Source organism: Nansenia antarctica (assembly GCF_963989245.1).
Source record: "Nansenia antarctica genome assembly, chromosome: 14".
Lineage (NCBI taxonomy): Eukaryota > Metazoa > Chordata > Actinopteri > Argentiniformes > Microstomatidae > Nansenia > Nansenia antarctica.
In genome coordinates this window covers 12946811-12966810 of record NC_137684.1, presented here as the reverse complement: position 1 = coordinate 12966810, position 20000 = coordinate 12946811, and the positions used below count along the sequence as shown (strand labels likewise).

Genomic DNA, 20000 nt, shown 5'->3' with positions numbered 1-20000 from the left:
ACAGTAGAGCTGAACCAGATGGTTGTGAGTTTGTCCCAAAACAAAAGACCTTTAACACTCTCTCTCTCTCTCTCTCTCTCTCTCTCTCTCTCTCTCTCTCTCTCTCTCTCTCTCTCTCTCTCTCTCTCTCTCTCTCTCTCTCTCTCTCTCTCTCTCTCTGTCTCTCTCTCTCTCAGTCTCTCTCCTCTCTCTATCTCTCTCTGTCTCTCTCTCTCGCTCTCTCTCTCTCAGTCTCTCTCTCTCAGTCTCTCCTCTCTCTCTCTCTCTCCTCTCTCTCTCTCTCTCTCTCTCTCTCTCTCAGCCTCTCTCTCTCAGCCTCTCTCTCCCTCTCTCTCTCCTCTCTCTCTCTCTCTCTCCCTCTCTCTCTCTCCCTCTCTCTCTCTCCATCTCTCTCTCTCCTCTCTCTCTCTCTCTCTCCCCTCTCTCTCTCTCTCTCCTCTCTCTCTCTCTCAGTCTCTCTCCTCTCTCTCTCCCTCTCTCTCTCCTCTCTCTCTCTCTCTCCCTCTCTCTCTCTCCCTCTCTCTCTCTCCATCTCTCTCTCTCCTCTCTCTCTCTCTCTCCTCTCTCTCTCTCTCAGTCTCTCTCCTCTCTCTCTCTCTCTCTCTCTCTCTCTCCTCTCTCTGTCTCTCTCTCTCTCTCAGTCTCTCTCTCCTCTCTCTCTCTCAGTCTCTCTCTCTCAGTCTCTCTCTCTCTCAGTCTCTCTCTCTCTCACTCCCTCTCTCTCTCTCAGTCTCTCTCTCTCTCTCTCACACACACACACACAGACTGGTCCCATGATGCTAACACCTCCACACTCGCCCCGTAAAGCTCTCACAACACTTTACTACGCTCAGACGTTGGCCCTTGTTGAGTGCTCTTAGACTCCAGCACTCCTTTGATATGTCCTTACTCCGGCCCCATGATGGGGAAACCCTCACACTCCCTCTCTGTGTTGCCGTAACACTGCTACATTCATGGTTTAACAGTCTCACACCCGGCTCCTATGAAAGTAACACCTTCACTCTGCGTCTCTGCAATGCCCTGATATTGTCATGTCTATTGTCTGGAGGGATATGATAATACTGGAATACATTTAGAGCCATAATTCGTTTTCACACCCTGTGAGTCCTGAAGACACTCCTCTCAAGATTGGGCCATTATTCCTGACTATAATGACTGGGCCATATTATTTTATTCACTTCGTGACTAAACTGTGACACTCTCACACTGTGACACTCTCACTCACACCAATTAGAAGACCTCCAGCTGTCACTCCCACACTCCAGCTGTAATACAGTGACAGTCTCACACTCTTGGTTTTGGGGGGTCGTCTGCACAATGCTGCGGGGTTTTTCCAGACTTGAATCATCGTGCACCCCATCATATATGAGCTAAAAAACATCCTTTAATGAGAATAGGACAGTACTTCAATAGAATGTCCTTTTTATGACAGAATGACATGAATTCAAAGGAAGGAATGACCTTTATCATAACAGTAACTATGTTGCTTATACCATGTTAAACTTACATGTACAGTTGAAATGACAGATTTTGCACCAGTTCACTAAAAACCCTTTTCTCATCTCTCACTCAGTATTGTGCAATCACTTTCTCAGCCTCTCTCAGATTACCATGTATAATGACGGATGATGATTCACTTACTGTAGACAAATGTACTTGTTGGAAGCTTGGATAACAGTGTCTGCTAAATGTCAAAAATGTCTTATTATTATCATTTTTCATCATTATATTATTATTTTTGGGGAGGGGATGGCGACCTCTGAGTTCATCCATGGCCACGACTGCTCACCACAAACCAAGGGCGCGTGTGTGTGTGTGTGTGTGTGTGTGTGTGTGTGTGTGTGTGTGTGTGTGTGTGTGTGTGTGTGTGTGTGTGTGTGAGTGTGAGTGTGTGTGTGTGTTCCTGGTCCTGTTTCGCTCTCTAATTGTGCTAAACCACCACTGATCCTGCAACAGCTGGGTATGCAGACAATCATCATCACTCATCACATCTCTCGACTGACTCTAGATCAGATCATACATCTCTCTACTGTCTCTACACACATCTCTCTACTGTCTCTGCATACATCTCTACTGTCTCTACATACATCTCTACTGTCTCTGCATACATCTCTACTGTCTCTACATACATCTCTACTGTCTCTACATACATCTCTACTGTCTCTGCATACATCTCTACTGTCTCTGCATACATCTCTACTGACTCTACATACATCTCTCTACTGACTCTACATACATCTCTACTGTCTCTACATACATCTCTACTGTCTCTACATACATCTCTACTGTCTCTACATACATCTCTACTGACTCTGCATACATCTCTACTGTCTCTACATACATCTCTACTGTCTCTACATACATCTCTCTACTGACTCTGCATACATCTCTACTGTCTCTACATACATCTCTACTGTCTCTACATACATCTCTCATCAATCAAGAAAAAACAGAGGTATTAATCATTGGCGAGAAAACTGGGGGAGAGAAATTATCTGCACACTTGAAAACACTAGCTCTTAACACTTAAGTGTCAGGCCAGGAATCTTGGTGTCATAATTGACCCAGATCTAAATTTTGAAACTCATTAATAACACTATTAAAACATCCTTCTACCATCTAAGAAACATCACTAAGGTACAATCATTTCTCTCCCAGGCAGACACCGAAAAATTAATGCATGCGTTTGTTACTAGTAGGCTAGATTACTGTAATGCTCTCCTGACAGGTCTCCCCCCAAAAAAATGATAAATAGACTACAAATGGTTCAAAATGCTGCTGCTCGTGTCCTTACTAGGACCAAACGGAGAGCGCACATCACACCTGTCTTGAGATCACTACACTGGCTCCCTGTCAGTTATAGAATAGACTTTAAGATCCTTTTACTAGTCTATAAATCACTTCACTGTGATGCACCCAATTACATGGTGGACATGCTCATAAGATACACACCAGCTAGACCCCTACGGTCTAGTGGCACGGAACTTTTAATAGTGCCAGAGGCTAGGACAAAGAGATTTGGAGGATCAGCTTTTAGCATATATGCTCCTAGATTGTGGAACACCCTACCTGAGGGCCTGAGGTTGTCTAAAACTCAGGACATTTTTAAGCGTGACCTCAAAACCTACTTATTCAATGTCGCCTTTTGATACTAAGGGAGACATTGGACATTATAGAACTAGGATCACTAGGCCATTACACCATACTCGTGTTTTGAGATTTGTGTTGACAGGAAAATGGACCCGGGTGCTGATGAGGCACTGTCAGCTCCAAATAGCACCTAGAGCAATACTGGAACCGGTACAAGGGTGTACCAGGACCACCATCAGGTTGTATTGCTGTCATCTTTATTGTCTCTATTGTGTTGTTGCATCATAACTGTGCTTAAGTTTCTCTTTTGGCAGGACCTGTGACCATACTGGATGCAGAACGATGCAAATACAACACTAAATTTATGGACAGTGTGTACGCCGATAATATGCAAGGAATTTTTCCTGGATACATGGTGTACAGGTTTTTGCCCTTGCTTGCTTGCTTTGTGCCGGTGGTCCTTGGCCTCCCCTGGGGGACCGCTGGGTACTGGTAAGCAAACTGGCTAGTAGTCGCTCTATTGGTAGAGGGCTGCAAGGGAATTTTTCCTGGCTACATAGTATACAGGTTTTTTACTTTTGCCTGCTTGCGGCTCTGTCAGTATTGATTGATTGATTGACTGATTGACTGAACATTTTCATTGTGTGAAGCGCATTGAGTTGCATCTTGTAAGAAATGCGCTATACAAATAACATTTGATTTGATTTGATCTCTACTGTCTCTACATACATCTCTACTGTCTCTGCATACATCTCTACTGTCTCTACATACATCTCTACTGTCTCTACATACATCTCTCTACTGTCTCTACATACATCTCTACTGACTCTGCATACATCTCTCTACTGTCTCTACATACATCTCTCTACTGTCTCTACATACATCTCTACTGTCTCTACATACATCTCTACTGTCTCTACATACATCTCTACTGTCTCTACATACATCTCCACTGTCTCTGCATACATCTCTCTACTGTCTCTGCATACATCTCTCTACTGTCTCTACATACATCTCTCTACTGTCTCTGCATACATCTCTACTGTCTCTACATACATCTCTACTGTCTCTACATACATCTCTACTGTCTCTACATACATCTCTACTGTCTCTACATACATCTCTACTGACTCTGCATACATCTCTACTGTCTCTACATACATCTCTACTGACTCTACATACATCTCTCTACTGTCTCTACATACATCTCTACTGTCTCTACATACATCTCTACTGTCTCTACATCAGGGTTTCCGTTAACCGGTAATTCCCGGTCTTTGTCCGGTAAAATTAGTGGAAGTCCGACAAGTTGAAAACTCGTCGGACATAAATGTCCGGTGAAAATAATTCCCTCTAACCATTTTCAGCTGAGCACCAAACACACACACAGAACACTGCCCGAGAGAGAAGGACCCGCCCCCTTTAGTTAGCCTATAGGCTATAGGCTAACTAAAGGGGGCGGGTCCTTCTCTCTCGGGCAGTGTTACACGAGTGTGTGTGTGTTTGGTGCTCAGCTGAAAATGGTGTCCCGAAGCGGAGCGCTTTAACTTTATCGCACAATAACAAGGATAACAAACAAAACGGACAACATTTACACTAAGATGGAGACAAACTTCAGCGATATGATCTAACAGCCGGTCTTCAGGACGACATACAGACCCGTATGAGCTTACAGGGCTATCCCCTATCTATCTGAGAAAAGGCATAGCCTAGCCCTAGGCTGTAACATCGAACGGAAATTAGCCTATACGCATTGCAAGTTAATTTAAAGCCTATTTATTTTCAAAGAGTTTTATTCTATTTTATTTTATCTGATAAAAGGCATATGAACGGAAATTAGGCTAGCCGTGTCACGCCAGAAGCCTACATGCTTGCACTGTTACTGTTCAATAAAATGTTATACATCTAGACATTGTGGTATTTCTTTATATACGTATCCCAGACTGCCTATCAATTGTTTCTCAATAAACAGTTATGTTCTCCCCATTGTCATACTCCCGAGCTAAACGAAATGCCTTCCCAACCAGCGAGACCTGGTTATAGAAATGACGTTGTTTTATTGATTAAAAAAAAAGGGTAAAACTGGAAAGAGAAAATAGAAAACTCACATTAATCCCAAACAATTTAACAAACTTCAGTTAACGTAATGTGGAGTCCGTTCATTGATCGATGCTGTCTGTTCAGTTCCCAGTGAGGCGCCCGTTCAGCGCTGGATTTGACGCATGGCATAGCGCGCATGAGTCAAATCATGTTATATTATTATATATTATATAGCTCGCATCTAATCGTATCGGATGAGAAATAGACATTAAATGGCATATATAGGCCGCTACACAACAGTAATCACCGCGACAAACAGCTATATTAGATTTGAAAAAAAGAAATATGATTTTGAAAAAAAATTTTTTTATTATATTTTAATATGATGACCGGAATATATCACGTTTGTCCGGTAAATCGAATTCGTCCCGGACACGATGTCCGACGGCAAATTTTTCTAACGGAAACCCTGCTCTACATACATCTCTACTGTCTCTACATACATCTCTACTACTGTCTCTACATACATCTCTACTGTCTCTACATACATCTCTACTGTCTCTACATACATCTCTCTACTGTCTCTACATACATCTCTACTGTCTCTACATACATCTCTACTACTGTCTCTACATACATCTCTCTACTGTCTCTACATACATCTCTCTACTGACTCTACATACATCTCTACTGTCTCTGCATACATCTCTACTGTCTCTACATACATCTCTCTACTGTCTCTGCATACATCTCTACTGTCTCTGCATACATCTCTACTGACTCTACATACATCTCTACTGTCTCTACATACATCTCTACTACTGTCTCTACATACATCTCTCTACTGTCTCTACATACATCTCTACTGTCTCTGCATACATCTCTACTGTCTCTGCATACATCTCTACTGTCTCTACATACATCTCTCTACTGTCTCTACATACATCTCTCTACTGTCTCTACATACATCTCTACTGTCTCTACATACATCTCTACTGTCTCTACATACATCTCTACTGTCTCTACATACATCTCTACTGTCTCTGCATACATCTCTACTGTCTCTACATACATCTCTCTACTGACTCAGCATACATCTCTACTGTCTCTACATACATCTCTACATACATCTTTACTGACTCTAGATCAGATCATACATCTCTCTACTGACTCTAGATCAGATCATACATCTCTCTACTGACTCTAGATCAGATCATACATCTCTCTACTGAGCTGAGCTGGATGGGCAGAACTCAACGCTGAAACCAGAACCGCGGCACTGCCCAGCCCCGGCTATACGTCACCGGCCGGCAGGGCCCACCAGATTGTCCTAGACCGAACGTGCTCCGCGACCGGGCCAGAAGACACGCTCGGCTCAAAAGCAGGCCCCTCTGTGTAGTCAAACCTAGTGTTCTGCTGCGTGTGATTTATCTCATTGTGTGAGATTACACACGAGGCATCTGCTTCTCGTTCCCCCTGCCACACACTCTGGAGCTCATTAAGGAAGATGAAGAGAAGGACAGAGCGTGATAGGCTGCAGAGACAGCGAGGAGGTATTAAGGAGGGATCGTGTGCGTCGGATTCTATGCTGCCTGTGAGTCTGAGAAGCACACACTCGTAAGTCAGGACTGACTGGTAGTTTACCAGGGGTTTAGGGTTTGATTTCTGGGAGGTTCAGACGATAGCCATTCTACAGGCAGAGAGGCGCACACACTTGCCCCTGAGCCATGTAGCGCTATGGATGTGATTTTTATCATTTTTCTGACAGATGTATATACCCACATCATGAATGCTTTCAAGGCATATGAAAAGTCCCTTAGCGGTACGCCACCTGTCAAAACCAATGCTATAAAGTAGATCTATAAAGAGCGAGATTGAAAACAGTTCCATGTACTATTATTGCTAGACATTCTCGTCCAAGACAGATGCTACACTGCAAAAAGCTGTCAAAAACAAGAAAGAAAAGCAATAAAACAGGGGAAATATTACTTTAAGAAAGCATAATTATCTGCCAACCAACAGAACAGGAAAATTTCACCTGCCAAGATTTCCTTAAAACAAACGTCTTCAAAGGAGTGCAGTCAGACAAAAAGCAAGCATCTATTAGATATGTCATCTTACTTAGGTTTACTTTTTGCAGTGTAGTCTTTGAATGGTGTGTCCTTACATACACACCCACTTGCTATCTACACAATACATTCACACCCTTTCTATGCACATCAATGTCTGTTATATGTGCACCATTGATGTCCTGCTCCACTATCTAAGCCGCGCCCCCTTTGAAAACTTCACTGACAGTGACTGACTGACCAATGACTTACAATGGCGGGAGTTGTCAAATTTCTGATTTCTGATTTACCACAGCAAGTAATAGACATGTTTTTTTAAAAGATGACAAGAATATTTCGTCTAGAAGCTTTTCACCATCAGATATTAGCGAGTTGTTTGTCCAGGTTTTGTGCCTATAGTGACTTTTGCTGTGATACGATTGGACAATTTCTATTTTGGGGCGTGGCTTAGCGATAGGTCCATCATTTGAGAAGCCTCGCATAAGACCTGCTAAAATCAAAACAGCTGTCAGACACACTGCAGCATAGCGCCACCTGACACAGCCAGAAGTCTGCTCTCTGCTGCCTATGACTTCTAACTATGTCTCCTCCATCTCCAACTGTCCTCCTCCTCCATGTCCCTTTCACAACCTCCCTCTCCTTTCCTCTATCATTCATGACCACGCTTTTTCTCTGACTCCCTCGTGACCTCCATCTCCTCTTCTCCTCCTCCTATCTCTATTTCCTCTCCTTCCGATCTCTCGGCAACCCTCTCCTCCTCTCCCCCTCCTTATCTCTCTTTCAACCTCTCTCCCTCTCTTCCCCTCCCGTGACCTCTCTGTCCTCTTCCATCTCTGCTGTGAGAGCTTCCCTGAGACACCTCCTCTCCTCTTTGTCTGAGTTTAAAGCCCCTCAAGGCATACCTGCTACTCCAATCCCTCTGATCTTACCACCTCTCACTCTCTCTCTCTCTCTCTCTCTCTCTCTCTCTCTCTCTCTCTCGCAGACACAGACACACACACACACACACACACACACACACACACACACACACAGTTAGACACACACGCACCGCAGTATTTACCTGCTATTCCAATCCCTCTGATCTTACCACCTCTCACTCTCTCTCTCTCTCTCTCTCTCTCTCTCTCTCTCTCTCTCTCTCTCTCTCTCTCTCTCTCTCTCTCTCTCTCTCTCTCTCGCACACACAGACACAGACACACACACACACACACACACACACAGTTAGACACACACGCACCGCAGTATTTACCTGCTATTCCAATCCCTCTGATCTTACCACTCTCACTCTCTCTCTCTCTCTCTCTCTCTCTCGCACACACACACCCCCCCACACACACACGCACCGCAGTATATACCTGCTCATTAACTCCCTTCACTCAGTCATTCAGTCGTTCCCTCGTCTAGCCAGAGAGATGCAGGGAGACTCATTAAGCGGGTGACTCTCTCTTGTTCTCCCTCTGTGTCAGTCTGGCGGTGGAGAGGCATGCAGGCTGGCTCGTGTAGACTGGGGTTAAGTGAGCCGGTAAATTATTTGGCCTGTGATTGTGTGAGAGCTGGAAGGGCACGACCCTCAAGTCTGTCTGGAACACAGTGTGCAGCCCAGACACCATGGGAGCTAGTGCTGCTCTCACTCACACCCCAGGGCTTATGAACACAATCACATTTACAGTACACACAACAGACACACACACACACACACACACATATTTACTAGAGATAAAGCTTGATTTAATGTCTGACAGTTACAAGATATGTAAGTGTCAGACACATGGCTCTTAACAGCCGGAGTCGCTATTCTCCCAGGCTGACCTCTTGGCACAGTTTGGGCTTGGTGGAGAAAACTCAAAAGATATAGTATCGACCATTTTTGGCTCCCAGCGAAGCCTTGTACTGCATGCCACATCTGGCATGGTCATATTTGTAATGATAACACAGCGGTAAATCAAACACAGTCCTTTCCCAGGGCACTCAAAACATTTGCTTAATGAAAAGCAAAATGGAGGTTTTCCTTTCATCACATGAGAGCTCCTCTGGCATCCACAAACAAGCGTTCATTCTCCCATGGAAGCAGAGGGTAAGGCCCTACTCCCAAGCTGGATGACCCTCGCTGAGTCTCCCTTTTTGCTCTGAAAACAAAGGACCGTTCTATATCGGAGGTGTCAAAACTCACTGCCGGGAACAAAAAACACAACATCGTATTGTGTACATCCAGATCGGTATCTGACCTACATAGAACGTGTCTCCCCTCCTACGTCTGGGTGATGTAGTGTACGAATACAGCGTCTGATCTTCAATATCTATAGGATTGTATTGGTCACTATAAGTCAAGTCTGTCCTAGTTGAAGTCCTTGATAAGTTGGGGAAAAATCCAGGGTTGTGGATGTAACATGTATGCCAGGGATGTGTGACCAGGTCTTGCGTAGGTGTTATGTAATGTACAGACCATCAACCATCCAATGAGCTGCTAGCTAGTAGATTATGTGTGGGCACTGGACAGACATATGCTGTCAGAACATAAATGTATCAGGTATTGTCTCCAGGTTCAAGCTCAGGAGATACCGATTAAAATACCGATTTAAAATCAGTATCACTTTGCTGTAAGAATATAGAATGACTCCACACAAAGAAGCACATTACGAAGCTTGGTTCAAAGGGTTCATCGCTGATGGTAGTGTACTTAATGAGTTAATGGGCAGAGAACAGTGTGGCCAATAAAAGGCTTGACCTCACTGTCATCCAAAAGATATTCTCGTTAAACACTATTAACTCTCATAGATACCCCGAATCAGGCCACATTCCATGATGATGAGAGCTATCTGAAGTTTGTACATTCTCGTCTTGTCTGTGCTCGATTTTGAAACGTCCACAAGGTGAATTTATCACAGAAAAGGATGATCCACAGTGACAATACAACAAGCTTTAAAATCAGTCCCCTAATTCAATATAGGGGAAGTCACAATCAAATGCTATTGACTTTGGGGATGGTGTTGTCTCCCATCCAAAGTTGATATCTCTCCCTAATTTTGAAGAAACATTAACATCTCAATCAACTTACATTATAAGATTCTATCCTATCCTCTAATGCAATATTATTATTATTATTATTATTATATTAATATTATTGTAGATTTTGGAACCTAATCCTATAGGATTGGATAGGATATCGGTTTCAAAATATCTAGCCTATTTTCTATAAGATTTTTTTAAATTTATTTTTTAGTCTTATGATTTTGGGGGCGATTCTTTTTTTTACATGGGGATCCATCCAACACATCTCTGATGATAGCCTAATGAATAATGTGAGATCTACTCATGCAATTTCTATCTGCGTTCAGTAGCAACATCGTGACGTTAGAATTATAAGGTTCTATCTCCATTTTTGTAAAAATTGAGTTTTTTACATAATCTGATCCATTAGGTGTTTGTTAATGCCTGTGTGGTGTTATTTTTAAAATGTTGACATTTTTGAGTTAGTAATGAATAAAATACAAAGGTTCCATCTCACAGAACACAATGGATTTGGAATGTAAAAACTTTGACGCTCAATATCTCTGAACTGCCCTAAACGGAGATAGAACCTTATCATTCTAACGTCACGACATCCCACCCTCCTGAACGCGATTGACACATTCCCTGCATTCCTCGATGCAATAACATCCTAGATGTGTGAAACAGAAGTTAGTGACAAACACAAACATCTCAGGCTATAGACAACTTGCGGTGTCTCAAACAAGTAATCGCCATGTCAACACTGAACGGAGCTGTCGGAAGTTGTGCGATCCTCACGTCATCACATCTCAAGTTCACTTTAAGGACATCGCTGTGGTCCGACATACCGCTAAATGCAATGCGACGCGTTATGCAAAACCATGTGGTGCGATCAGACTCACCTGCGAAGCCGCGATCTGAGAGGTTCCTGCGACGGGTCGAGCTGTCTGTCATTGATCTTTCCGGGGAAGCCCTCCAGTCCTGTGTGGCTCTGCGTGTGTCAGCCTCATCACATCTCTCCTCTCCTCCGTCCCGGGGATCCCCTCCTCCCATCGTCTGCAGCGGTTAACCCTTTAACCCCCCGGTGGATCAGCTGCGAGGAGCGACCTGCCGTAGTGACATGATCTAACGTTCCTCTTCATGAAGTATGAGTAATTTATACACACATTGAAAATGTAGATGAAAAATAATAATTGTCACAGAGCAGAGGACTCAATATTTGTCAAAGTCCCTGAAAACACTGGCTGTCAGTGCTGGAGCCAGTTACCTAACAGACACGAGTTTGTTTCTTGGAGGGGAGATGCGTGGAGCCTAAACACGACACATGATCCAGAGATGGGGACCTGAACACGACACATGACCCAAAGATGGGGACCTGAACATGACACGTGATCCAGAGATGGGGACCTGAACACGACACGTGATCCAGAGATGGGGACCTGAACACGACACATGATCCAGAGATGGGGACCTGAACATAACACATGATCCAGAGATGGGGACCTGAACATGACACAGGATCCAGAGATGGGGACCTGAACATGACACAGGATCCAGAGATGAAGACCTGTCCTGAACACGACACGTGATCCAGAGATGGGGGGGGGACCTGAACACGACACATGATCCAGAGATGGGGACCTGAACACGACACATGATCCAGAGATGGGGACCTGAACACGACACGTGATCCAGAGATGGGGACCTGAACATGACACATGATCCAGAGATGGGGACCTGAACATGACACATGATCCAGAGATGGGGACCTGAACACGACACATGACCCAGAAATGGGGACCTGAACACGACACATGATCCAGAGATGGGGACCTGAACACGACACATGATCCAGAGATGAAGAGCCTGAACATGACACATGACCCAGAGATGGGGACCTGAACACGACACATGATCCAGAGATGGGGACCTGAACACGACACATGATCCAGAGATGGGGACCTGAACATGACACATGATCCAGAGATGGGGACCTGAACACGACACATGACCCAGTGATGGGGACCTGAACATGACACATGATCCAGAGATGGGCACCTGAACACAACACATGATCCAGAGATGGGGACCTGAACACGACACATGACCCAGAGATGGGGACCTGAACACGACACGTGATCCAGAGATGGAGACCTGAACACGACACATGATCCAGAGATGGGGACCTGAACACGACACATGACCCAGAGATGGAGACCTGAACACGACACATGATCCAGAGATGGGGACCTGAACACGACACGTGATCCAGAGATGGGGACCTGAACACTACACATGATCCAGAGATGGGGACCTGTACATGACACATGATCCAGAGATGTACCTGATCCTGGCTATGCAATGTAGTGTCGTGTGTGTCCGACAGCTTTCCTGAACAGACAGAAAGTGTGTTTTTAAGAGTAATGTAGACCTAATGACAAATTGTTGTAAAATAACAATTATTTGTCTTACATTTAAGAGACACTTGTTCATCTAAAGCAGTTTCATGATGACTAATTACAATTGTTGATGATACCATGAATATGGATGTTATATTATTTAACTTTTGCCATTGTGATTAATTACTACTTCAGTATTGTCAATCATGTTATACTCTTATTCATCACATGTTTGTAAATATTACTTTGATTAATTTTGGTGTTAAATTTAAAAATGAAATAATAGAATGAAATAATAATAACAATTGAATAATTCATGTTCAAATATCCTTAAAAATGCTTGAAAACACTTGGAATGCTATGGTGACACGTAAGTAAGCCATCATCAATTATGTTTGGCTTAGATACCTGCTAACACAGTTAATAGAGGGGGAGCACTATCTGGCAAGGGAACACATACCGTAGGCTACTGAAAGGCCACTGTCTGGTTATGTTAGGATGCAAGAGAATAATGATGTGTTGCTGTGTTTGCTGTCTGGATGCAAAGGAGTAAACCCCATGGTGAGACGCAGAATAGTCAAGATACAACTGAGCTGAGTCAAGACAACAGACATGGCACAGCCTAGCGGCTAGCCTAGGCCCTAGCCTATTCAAAAGAACTGGCGATTTGTCCAATAAAATCCTATAATTCTCACAATACAGGATTTTGTGTTACCTCTATCAAAATCCTATTGGAGCAATCTTAGTGGATCCTATAGGAGTCTGTCAACCTATTAGATGTGTTTGTCTCACCTCTATCACTGTGGGAGGGCTTTCCTATTGGACATCTCAAGTCATCTTATTTGACCCTATAGGTTTTTGATTAGCCTTGACTCCAACCAGAATCCTATGACAACACAGCTCTTCATGCATTCCATGATCAGTGACTGTTCCAGACAAATATTGACTGAATATCTCATATCTCAGTCCACCCACATCTGCTAAAACCAAATGGTGATTTATAACAACAATTCTGGAGGGATTCTCTCTTAAAAGGTGACAGTTCATGATGGCATTTTTTTTATCACCTCTATAAGAATCCTGTCGGAAATCAAAAGTAATCCTTTTGGATCTGAGTGTTTATTTTTTTATTTTTAAAATCCTGTTACATTTCGGAATCTATTCTATAGGATTCTAGGATCAAATCTAATAGGATATTGGTTCCAAAATCGACAGGATTTTTTGTCTAGCGTACAGCTGATTTTATATAGTGAATATAGGTTCAAAGACAAGACATATTGGGAGCTACGACTTTATTTGAATTCCATAAACAATGCCTTCGTAAGCATCTATTGACGTGACATAAAACATACCTAGGAATCAATTTATGCATGTTTGTTTTCAACAATGATTATTATTATAATATTCATAATCATAAGGGAATAAATCATATACCAGTTCAAGAGTTAAACACTTAATGTGTCCTGCAAATAATCCATCTTCAATGTCAGTGTCTTTCAAAGACTTGCAGCTGTTAGTCTGGATGATGTGAGAGCATTACTGGCACTTGGTTTTCCTGTGAGGTTCTTCAATCACTAAAAGCAGGTGTCCCTGTGTGTCACTGTCAACACCTTCAAACACAGGTACATTACAGCACAGTACGGTATTACAGCGATACACTCACTGAGCAAATTGTCAAGAGATTGATAACAAGCAGTGCGAAAAATGTGTAAACCCCCGTTGCCCTGGTGTAAAACTGACTGGTGGCCAGCCCTCATACACTTCCCCAAGATTTATAACCCTGGAAACCCCTTATTTAATGTCCAAAGTTCCATGTATTTACTTGTCCCAAGATCACTCTTGACTTCCACCATTGTAAAACCTCACTAGCTAGGCCCAGGGGAGATCCACAACAAACCGTCAATATTGTGAACAACAGCCAGTCTGAATCGCTGGCAGGGCAGAAGTGTCCCGTGTTGCATTCCAGTGAGCCGTCCCATCCAAGTTGATGAGAGAAGAAGGGACTTTCTCTCTCTCTGGTCTCCCTCCATCTCTTCCCTTCTCCAACAAACATCTCATCCCTCTATCATTCATGTCTGTCTTCAGCAGGTTATCAACGGCAATGACCAGAGGTGCTTGTGCCATTGCCGTGGCAACCGCTCCCAGTCCCCTGGCCAGGGTCCAGGCTTGTAAAAAAGTGAACGGTCCAAAGCCGTTAACAGAGGAGAAAGGAAGGCCAGGTCCCCCATTGGTTTGAACGGGGGGGGGGGATAGTAGGGGGAGGCTGGGGTCGTCCATGCCAGGTCTCTCACTGCTAAATACAGTGTCAAACACAGGGTGGGAGAGAGAGAGAGAGAGAGAGAGAGAGAGAGAGAGAGAGAGAGAGAGAGGAAAAGAGAGAAACAGAGTGGGATGAACGCAGAGGAGAGGAGGCAGAGTGGAGCAGACAGAAGGAGAGACGGAGACAGAGAGAAAACAAAGAGAAACAGTGGAGATGTTTTTATCAAGCTAGGCTTTCTCACTGGATCTCGCCGGTGATCCAAAATACACCATGACATCACGCTGTGCGTGGGAAATCTCCCCCAAGCACCAGAGAGCTCAGATGAGTCCCATCTATCTCTCTTTTACGGCACTGAAAGACATTCATCACTAGAACATCATCTCTCATTCAGCAGGGCGCACGTCCACACATACGCACTGAATATTTACACACACACACACACACACACACACACACACACACACACACACAGGACGTTTGGGAGTGACCAGTACAATAATTTATTTGTTTGGCCTTAGTACCTATTTTAAATGTCAAAACAAAACACGAATCACCTCCGTCATCACGCGAACACACGTGTGCGCGCGCACACACACACACACACACACACACACACACACACACACACACACACCTATTTATAGAAGATGTAAAAATACTTATCAATGTCAACATCTTGAACCTTTTGCAGCCAATTTTGTTGACCGCTGTTTATGGATGTGAAAAAAATGCAGTAGAAAATGCAAGAAAGAGTTTTATGGCAACCGCAAAATATTTTATTCACATGAATGTAACTTTCACAGAAACACAGCAGGAAAAAACAAACAAAAACTATTTCGTGGTATTCTATATGTAACTTATTGTACTTGTCTACAATCGACATCATCTTTTTCTATTTTCTGGTCTCCAATAAAAAAGCACCAAAACCTTTTCAGCATGTTACAATTAAGTATATGACATGAACAAACAAAATCTATGGTAGGTTAACCAATATGAAAACAAGCTGGGTAAAGACTCAGAAGGCGGGCCGAAAAACAGGAGACATTGTGTACAAACAGAGAGAGAGGAGGGAAGCCAAGGAGAACTGGACCACACCAGTCCAGCTTCACACGACTGCTAGAGAGGAACACCGTTTAGGCTGTTTGAAATGTGTGGCTCCAGCCATCCATGGGTTTGGCAAAACCCTTGGGTGGTGTGTGTGTGTGTGTGTGTGTGTGTGTGTGTGTGTGTGGGAGGTTAGTCGAGCAGCTTAACTCCTAATAGCTCCACGCTCCAAAGTTCACAAAAACAAACGTTTGTGCTAATGCTAATGACGGTGTGATGGTTTGCCTTAGCGGGCGTCCTTCATGGGTGGCGTTTAATCCCACAGTATGTGCTGTGCTTTGCCAGGACCTTCTCTGATGATGATGATGATGATGATGATGATGATGATGACGACAATGATGACACGGCTGCTATTGGAGCTCTCAGTCTCTTTCGGCTCAGTGTGGAAAGTCACTTCTGCGTCGGTGACGGTTGGTTTGACGATGAACGGAGTGGTTGCTGGACAAGTCGATAGCAAAAAAAAAAAAGACAAAAAAAAAGACAAAAGAAAATGCTTCTCTTCTGTTTGATCTAAGTTCTTTCGTTTGGGCACGTTTAGAAACTTGTCATCTATTGGACTGTTCATTTCATTGTCTGTGTTTGTTTCGTAAATCCCCTTCTAACCCGCTCTACTGTAGCAGTGCTGTAGCAGGGCAGGGTCGTAGGCCCTCAGGTGGCCACGGACGTGACGATCTGCACCACATCCCCGTTCTCCTGCTGGATGGTCTCCTTCACCTCCAGCTCCCCCTGCAGGACTGGAGCCAGCTCCGACGTCTGGGAGAGAGGAGGAGAGAGAGAGGGACAGAGGAGAGAGGGAGAGAGGTGGAATAGAGGTAGGGGGAAGAGAGGGAGAGAGATGGTGAGAGAGGAGGAAGAGAGGTGGGGGGGAGAGAGGGAGAGAGATGGAGAGAGGCGAGTCAGATAAAGAGATAAAGACGAAGGAAAATGAGACAGAGGGTTGAAGGATTCAGGAAGGAAGAAATCAGAGAGAGAGAGGTGAGGGAGGGTGAGTTGGAGGGGAGACCAGGGGGATGGGGAGGAAAATGAATATAGAGGAAACAGAAAAGAAGAAGAAGAAGAAGAAGAGAAAACAGGCAGGTTAGAAAGTGCTAAAGACTCTTTATGTCCGTGGCCAACATCACTGTACAGCACATCGGGGGGGGTTAGAATAAAAGGCCTGTAAAAGATGAGGGGATGAGTCACTGCTGGGAGACGACCGCGGAGGGTGAGTCATTCCTTCCTGGAAGTGTTGCCAAAGTCTCCCCGAACACACACCTGCATCTTTTAATCCTCCCCTCCAGCCTAGCGTGCTGTCACAAAACCTACAGTACTGAACGAAGCACAGCTGCTCGAGAGCCACAAGTACTGCAGCTCGACTCTGGTACCCCCTGTAGCACACACAAAGGGAAACAAGCAACCGAAATGCCAATATAACACAACAACAAAAAGTTGGGGTGGTTAAATATCGACGTACTTTCTTATCTGGAAAACAACATCCCCATAAAGAAACTCGCAACTCGGACGGGATTCAACACTCTCGCGAATGCCAACGCCAACGCACGGAATAGCTGTGAAATCAAATGGCCCCACAGCGAGAGACCCCATATGTGCAACTGAGCACGTTATATTAGCTGCAATCCAGGAGGCCAAGTGTTATTACTAGCTTGTACCATTGTACTCACATTTGGTAACCTGCCTTGATCTGTTTTTGATCGTGCATATTCATAGATTTCTCTGGCCCTGTGAGAGGACCCGACCGAGGTTCTGGTCTCCAGCCAGCCTGAGATCTGACCTGTCTCTGAACCATCACAAGGCTGAACGCAAAACTTTAAACACCGCGGGATCTGTCACAAGGTAACGCCAACGCGGGGCAAACAGGAAATATTTTGTTATTCGCCTTCGTTTGGTACATTATTTGATCTCGGGCTTGTGTAATGGAAATTATGAAATAACTCGAGAGAAAAAATGTGGAGATAAATAAATAAAAAGCTTAAGTAATTTTTCAAATGCTCATATAAACGCTACCATATGGTCAGAAACAGATGAGAGCAATTCTCTTGATGCAGCACTTCGGGGAAGGAGGAGGGGGGGAAAGAGCTGTTGTGACCACCATCTGACCTTTGAACTAGAAGCGATGGTAACGCTGTCAGAGCTGGCCACGACACGCCTCATCTGACAGTCTCCTGCCACACTAGAGTTGGATCTGGTCCACGTGTATAACCTTCACCTGTATAACACCAACTGTCGTTCTGCTACAAGTAAAGACAACAACATTAAACCAAGACTGACATGACCCATAAACAGCGTTTATGACGATGGCAAACAATTGTATTGTCTTCTCCCCTAGGCCCTTTGCTTAACTAAATTTACTCGGGGGAACAGGAAATTGGTGATTGATCAGATCAGGTCAGTTTGTTGATATCTGTCATGCACGTCTGTGTACGATCAGCCATTAGAACACAGAGCTCGTTGGTAGTTTCAGCCAATCCAGAGAGACGCAGCACCAAAGTAAACAAACAGAGTCTGATTGCTGCAGACTGGAGATGGAACCCAGACCTTGGAACACAATGAGGTGGCAATTGTGTGAACTTGGTATGAAACCACAAACAAACGCCAGGCCTATCAAGAGTCTTGGCTGTGCCGCTCCACGCCGTCGAGAATGAGTCAATACGGGAAGTCTACGCTCCGAACTCCATGTTCACCAGGAGGCGGGAACGGATCCAACCATGGCAACCAAGGCGAGACGACGGGGCGCACCAAAGACGCCACATCTAAGCCCCCTAGACCGCCGACCGCGGAGGGCGGTGGGGCCAAGGTCTCGTCTGTGTATGCCTGCCCGTTAGGCCACGGAACGTATACAATCACTCAACGTCACAAGCTGCCACAAGGAGACTGAAATGACCTGGCAGGGGCTGACATTTTACAAACAGTCACAAATCATGCTTTTTTAAATGTATTTTTTTTATAACGTCACAGTCATGGAAAGAATGCCTTGACTCGAAAGGACAACATATGACATTTAAGATTTGTTTCTTTGGGAAAACAAAGACAACATATTGTTCTTTGGGATGTTTGGCTTTGCCAACTCCGGCCACTTAAAAGCGGTCTGTTGTGCGTGTGCAGACTGTTGCACCCCTTCCTGGTTCGACACATGGCTCTCATTCTCAGAGCTCAACCATCAAGGGATTTAAAGACAATCTAGTAATTAGGACTTTCCTCTTTTTTAACACTCCATTCATGCATTTTACAGAGATAAATGACTATCTCTACAAAGCATCCACCCTAGGACACTGGGACACGGGCGTTTTGCTTGGAGTGAAAGCTTGAGAACAGGAAAAGAAAAAATGTCTGAGAGCAGGATATTATACTGGCATTTTAATGTCTGACACAACACTTGTTAGAAGAATAAATACTGCAGCACACAAATATGTCATGTTTAGCGGTTAGGACCCTGACACTGACTTCCTCACTCTTAAAGAGATGATACGGGATCATTTGTGGCATTTTAGCCTGCAGTCCTAAAAGAGCAAAAACTGGTCCCTGTGGAGTGCACTGCAGTCTGTATGATGACAGGTGTGTCAGTCTGTATGTATGACAGGTGTCAGTCTGTATGTATGACAGGTGTGTCTGCAGTCTGTATGTATGACAGGTGTCAGTCTGTATGTATGACAGGTGTCAGTCTGTATGTGTGACAGGTGTCAGTCTGTCTGTATGACAGGTGTGTCTGCAGTCTGTATGTATGACAGGTGTCAGTCTGTATGTATGACAGGTGTCAGTCTGTATGTATGACAGGTGTCAGTCTGTATGTATGACAGGTGTCAGTCTGTATGTATGACAGGTGTCAGTCTGTATGTATGACAGGTGTGTCTGCAGTCTGTATGTATGACAGGTGTCAGTCTGTATGTATGACAGGTGTCAGTCTGTATGTATGACAGGTGTCAGTCTGTATGTATGACAGGTGTCAGTCTGTGTGTATGACAGGTGTCAGTCTGTATGTATGACAGGTGTCAGTCTGTATGTATGACAGGTGTCTGCAGTCTGTGTGTATGACAGGTGTCAGTCTGTATG

General features: G+C 44.3%; 1 protein-coding gene across 1 annotated transcript in view; it reads right to left on the bottom strand.

Moving 5' to 3' along the window:
* Positions 1 to 16462: 16462 nt before the first annotated feature.
* The window catches only part of banp (BTG3 associated nuclear protein), a gene marked incomplete at its 5' end in the record, with an annotated part of 50678 nt that continues 47140 nt past the window's right edge, over positions 16463 to 20000 (bottom strand). Inside the window, one exon of the mRNA XM_080545406.1 lies at positions 16463 to 16706. Coding sequence (XP_080401532.1) covers positions 16602 to 16706 — 105 coding nt within the window. The 3' untranslated portion in view covers positions 16463 to 16601. The remainder of the gene's footprint in view (positions 16707 to 20000) is intronic.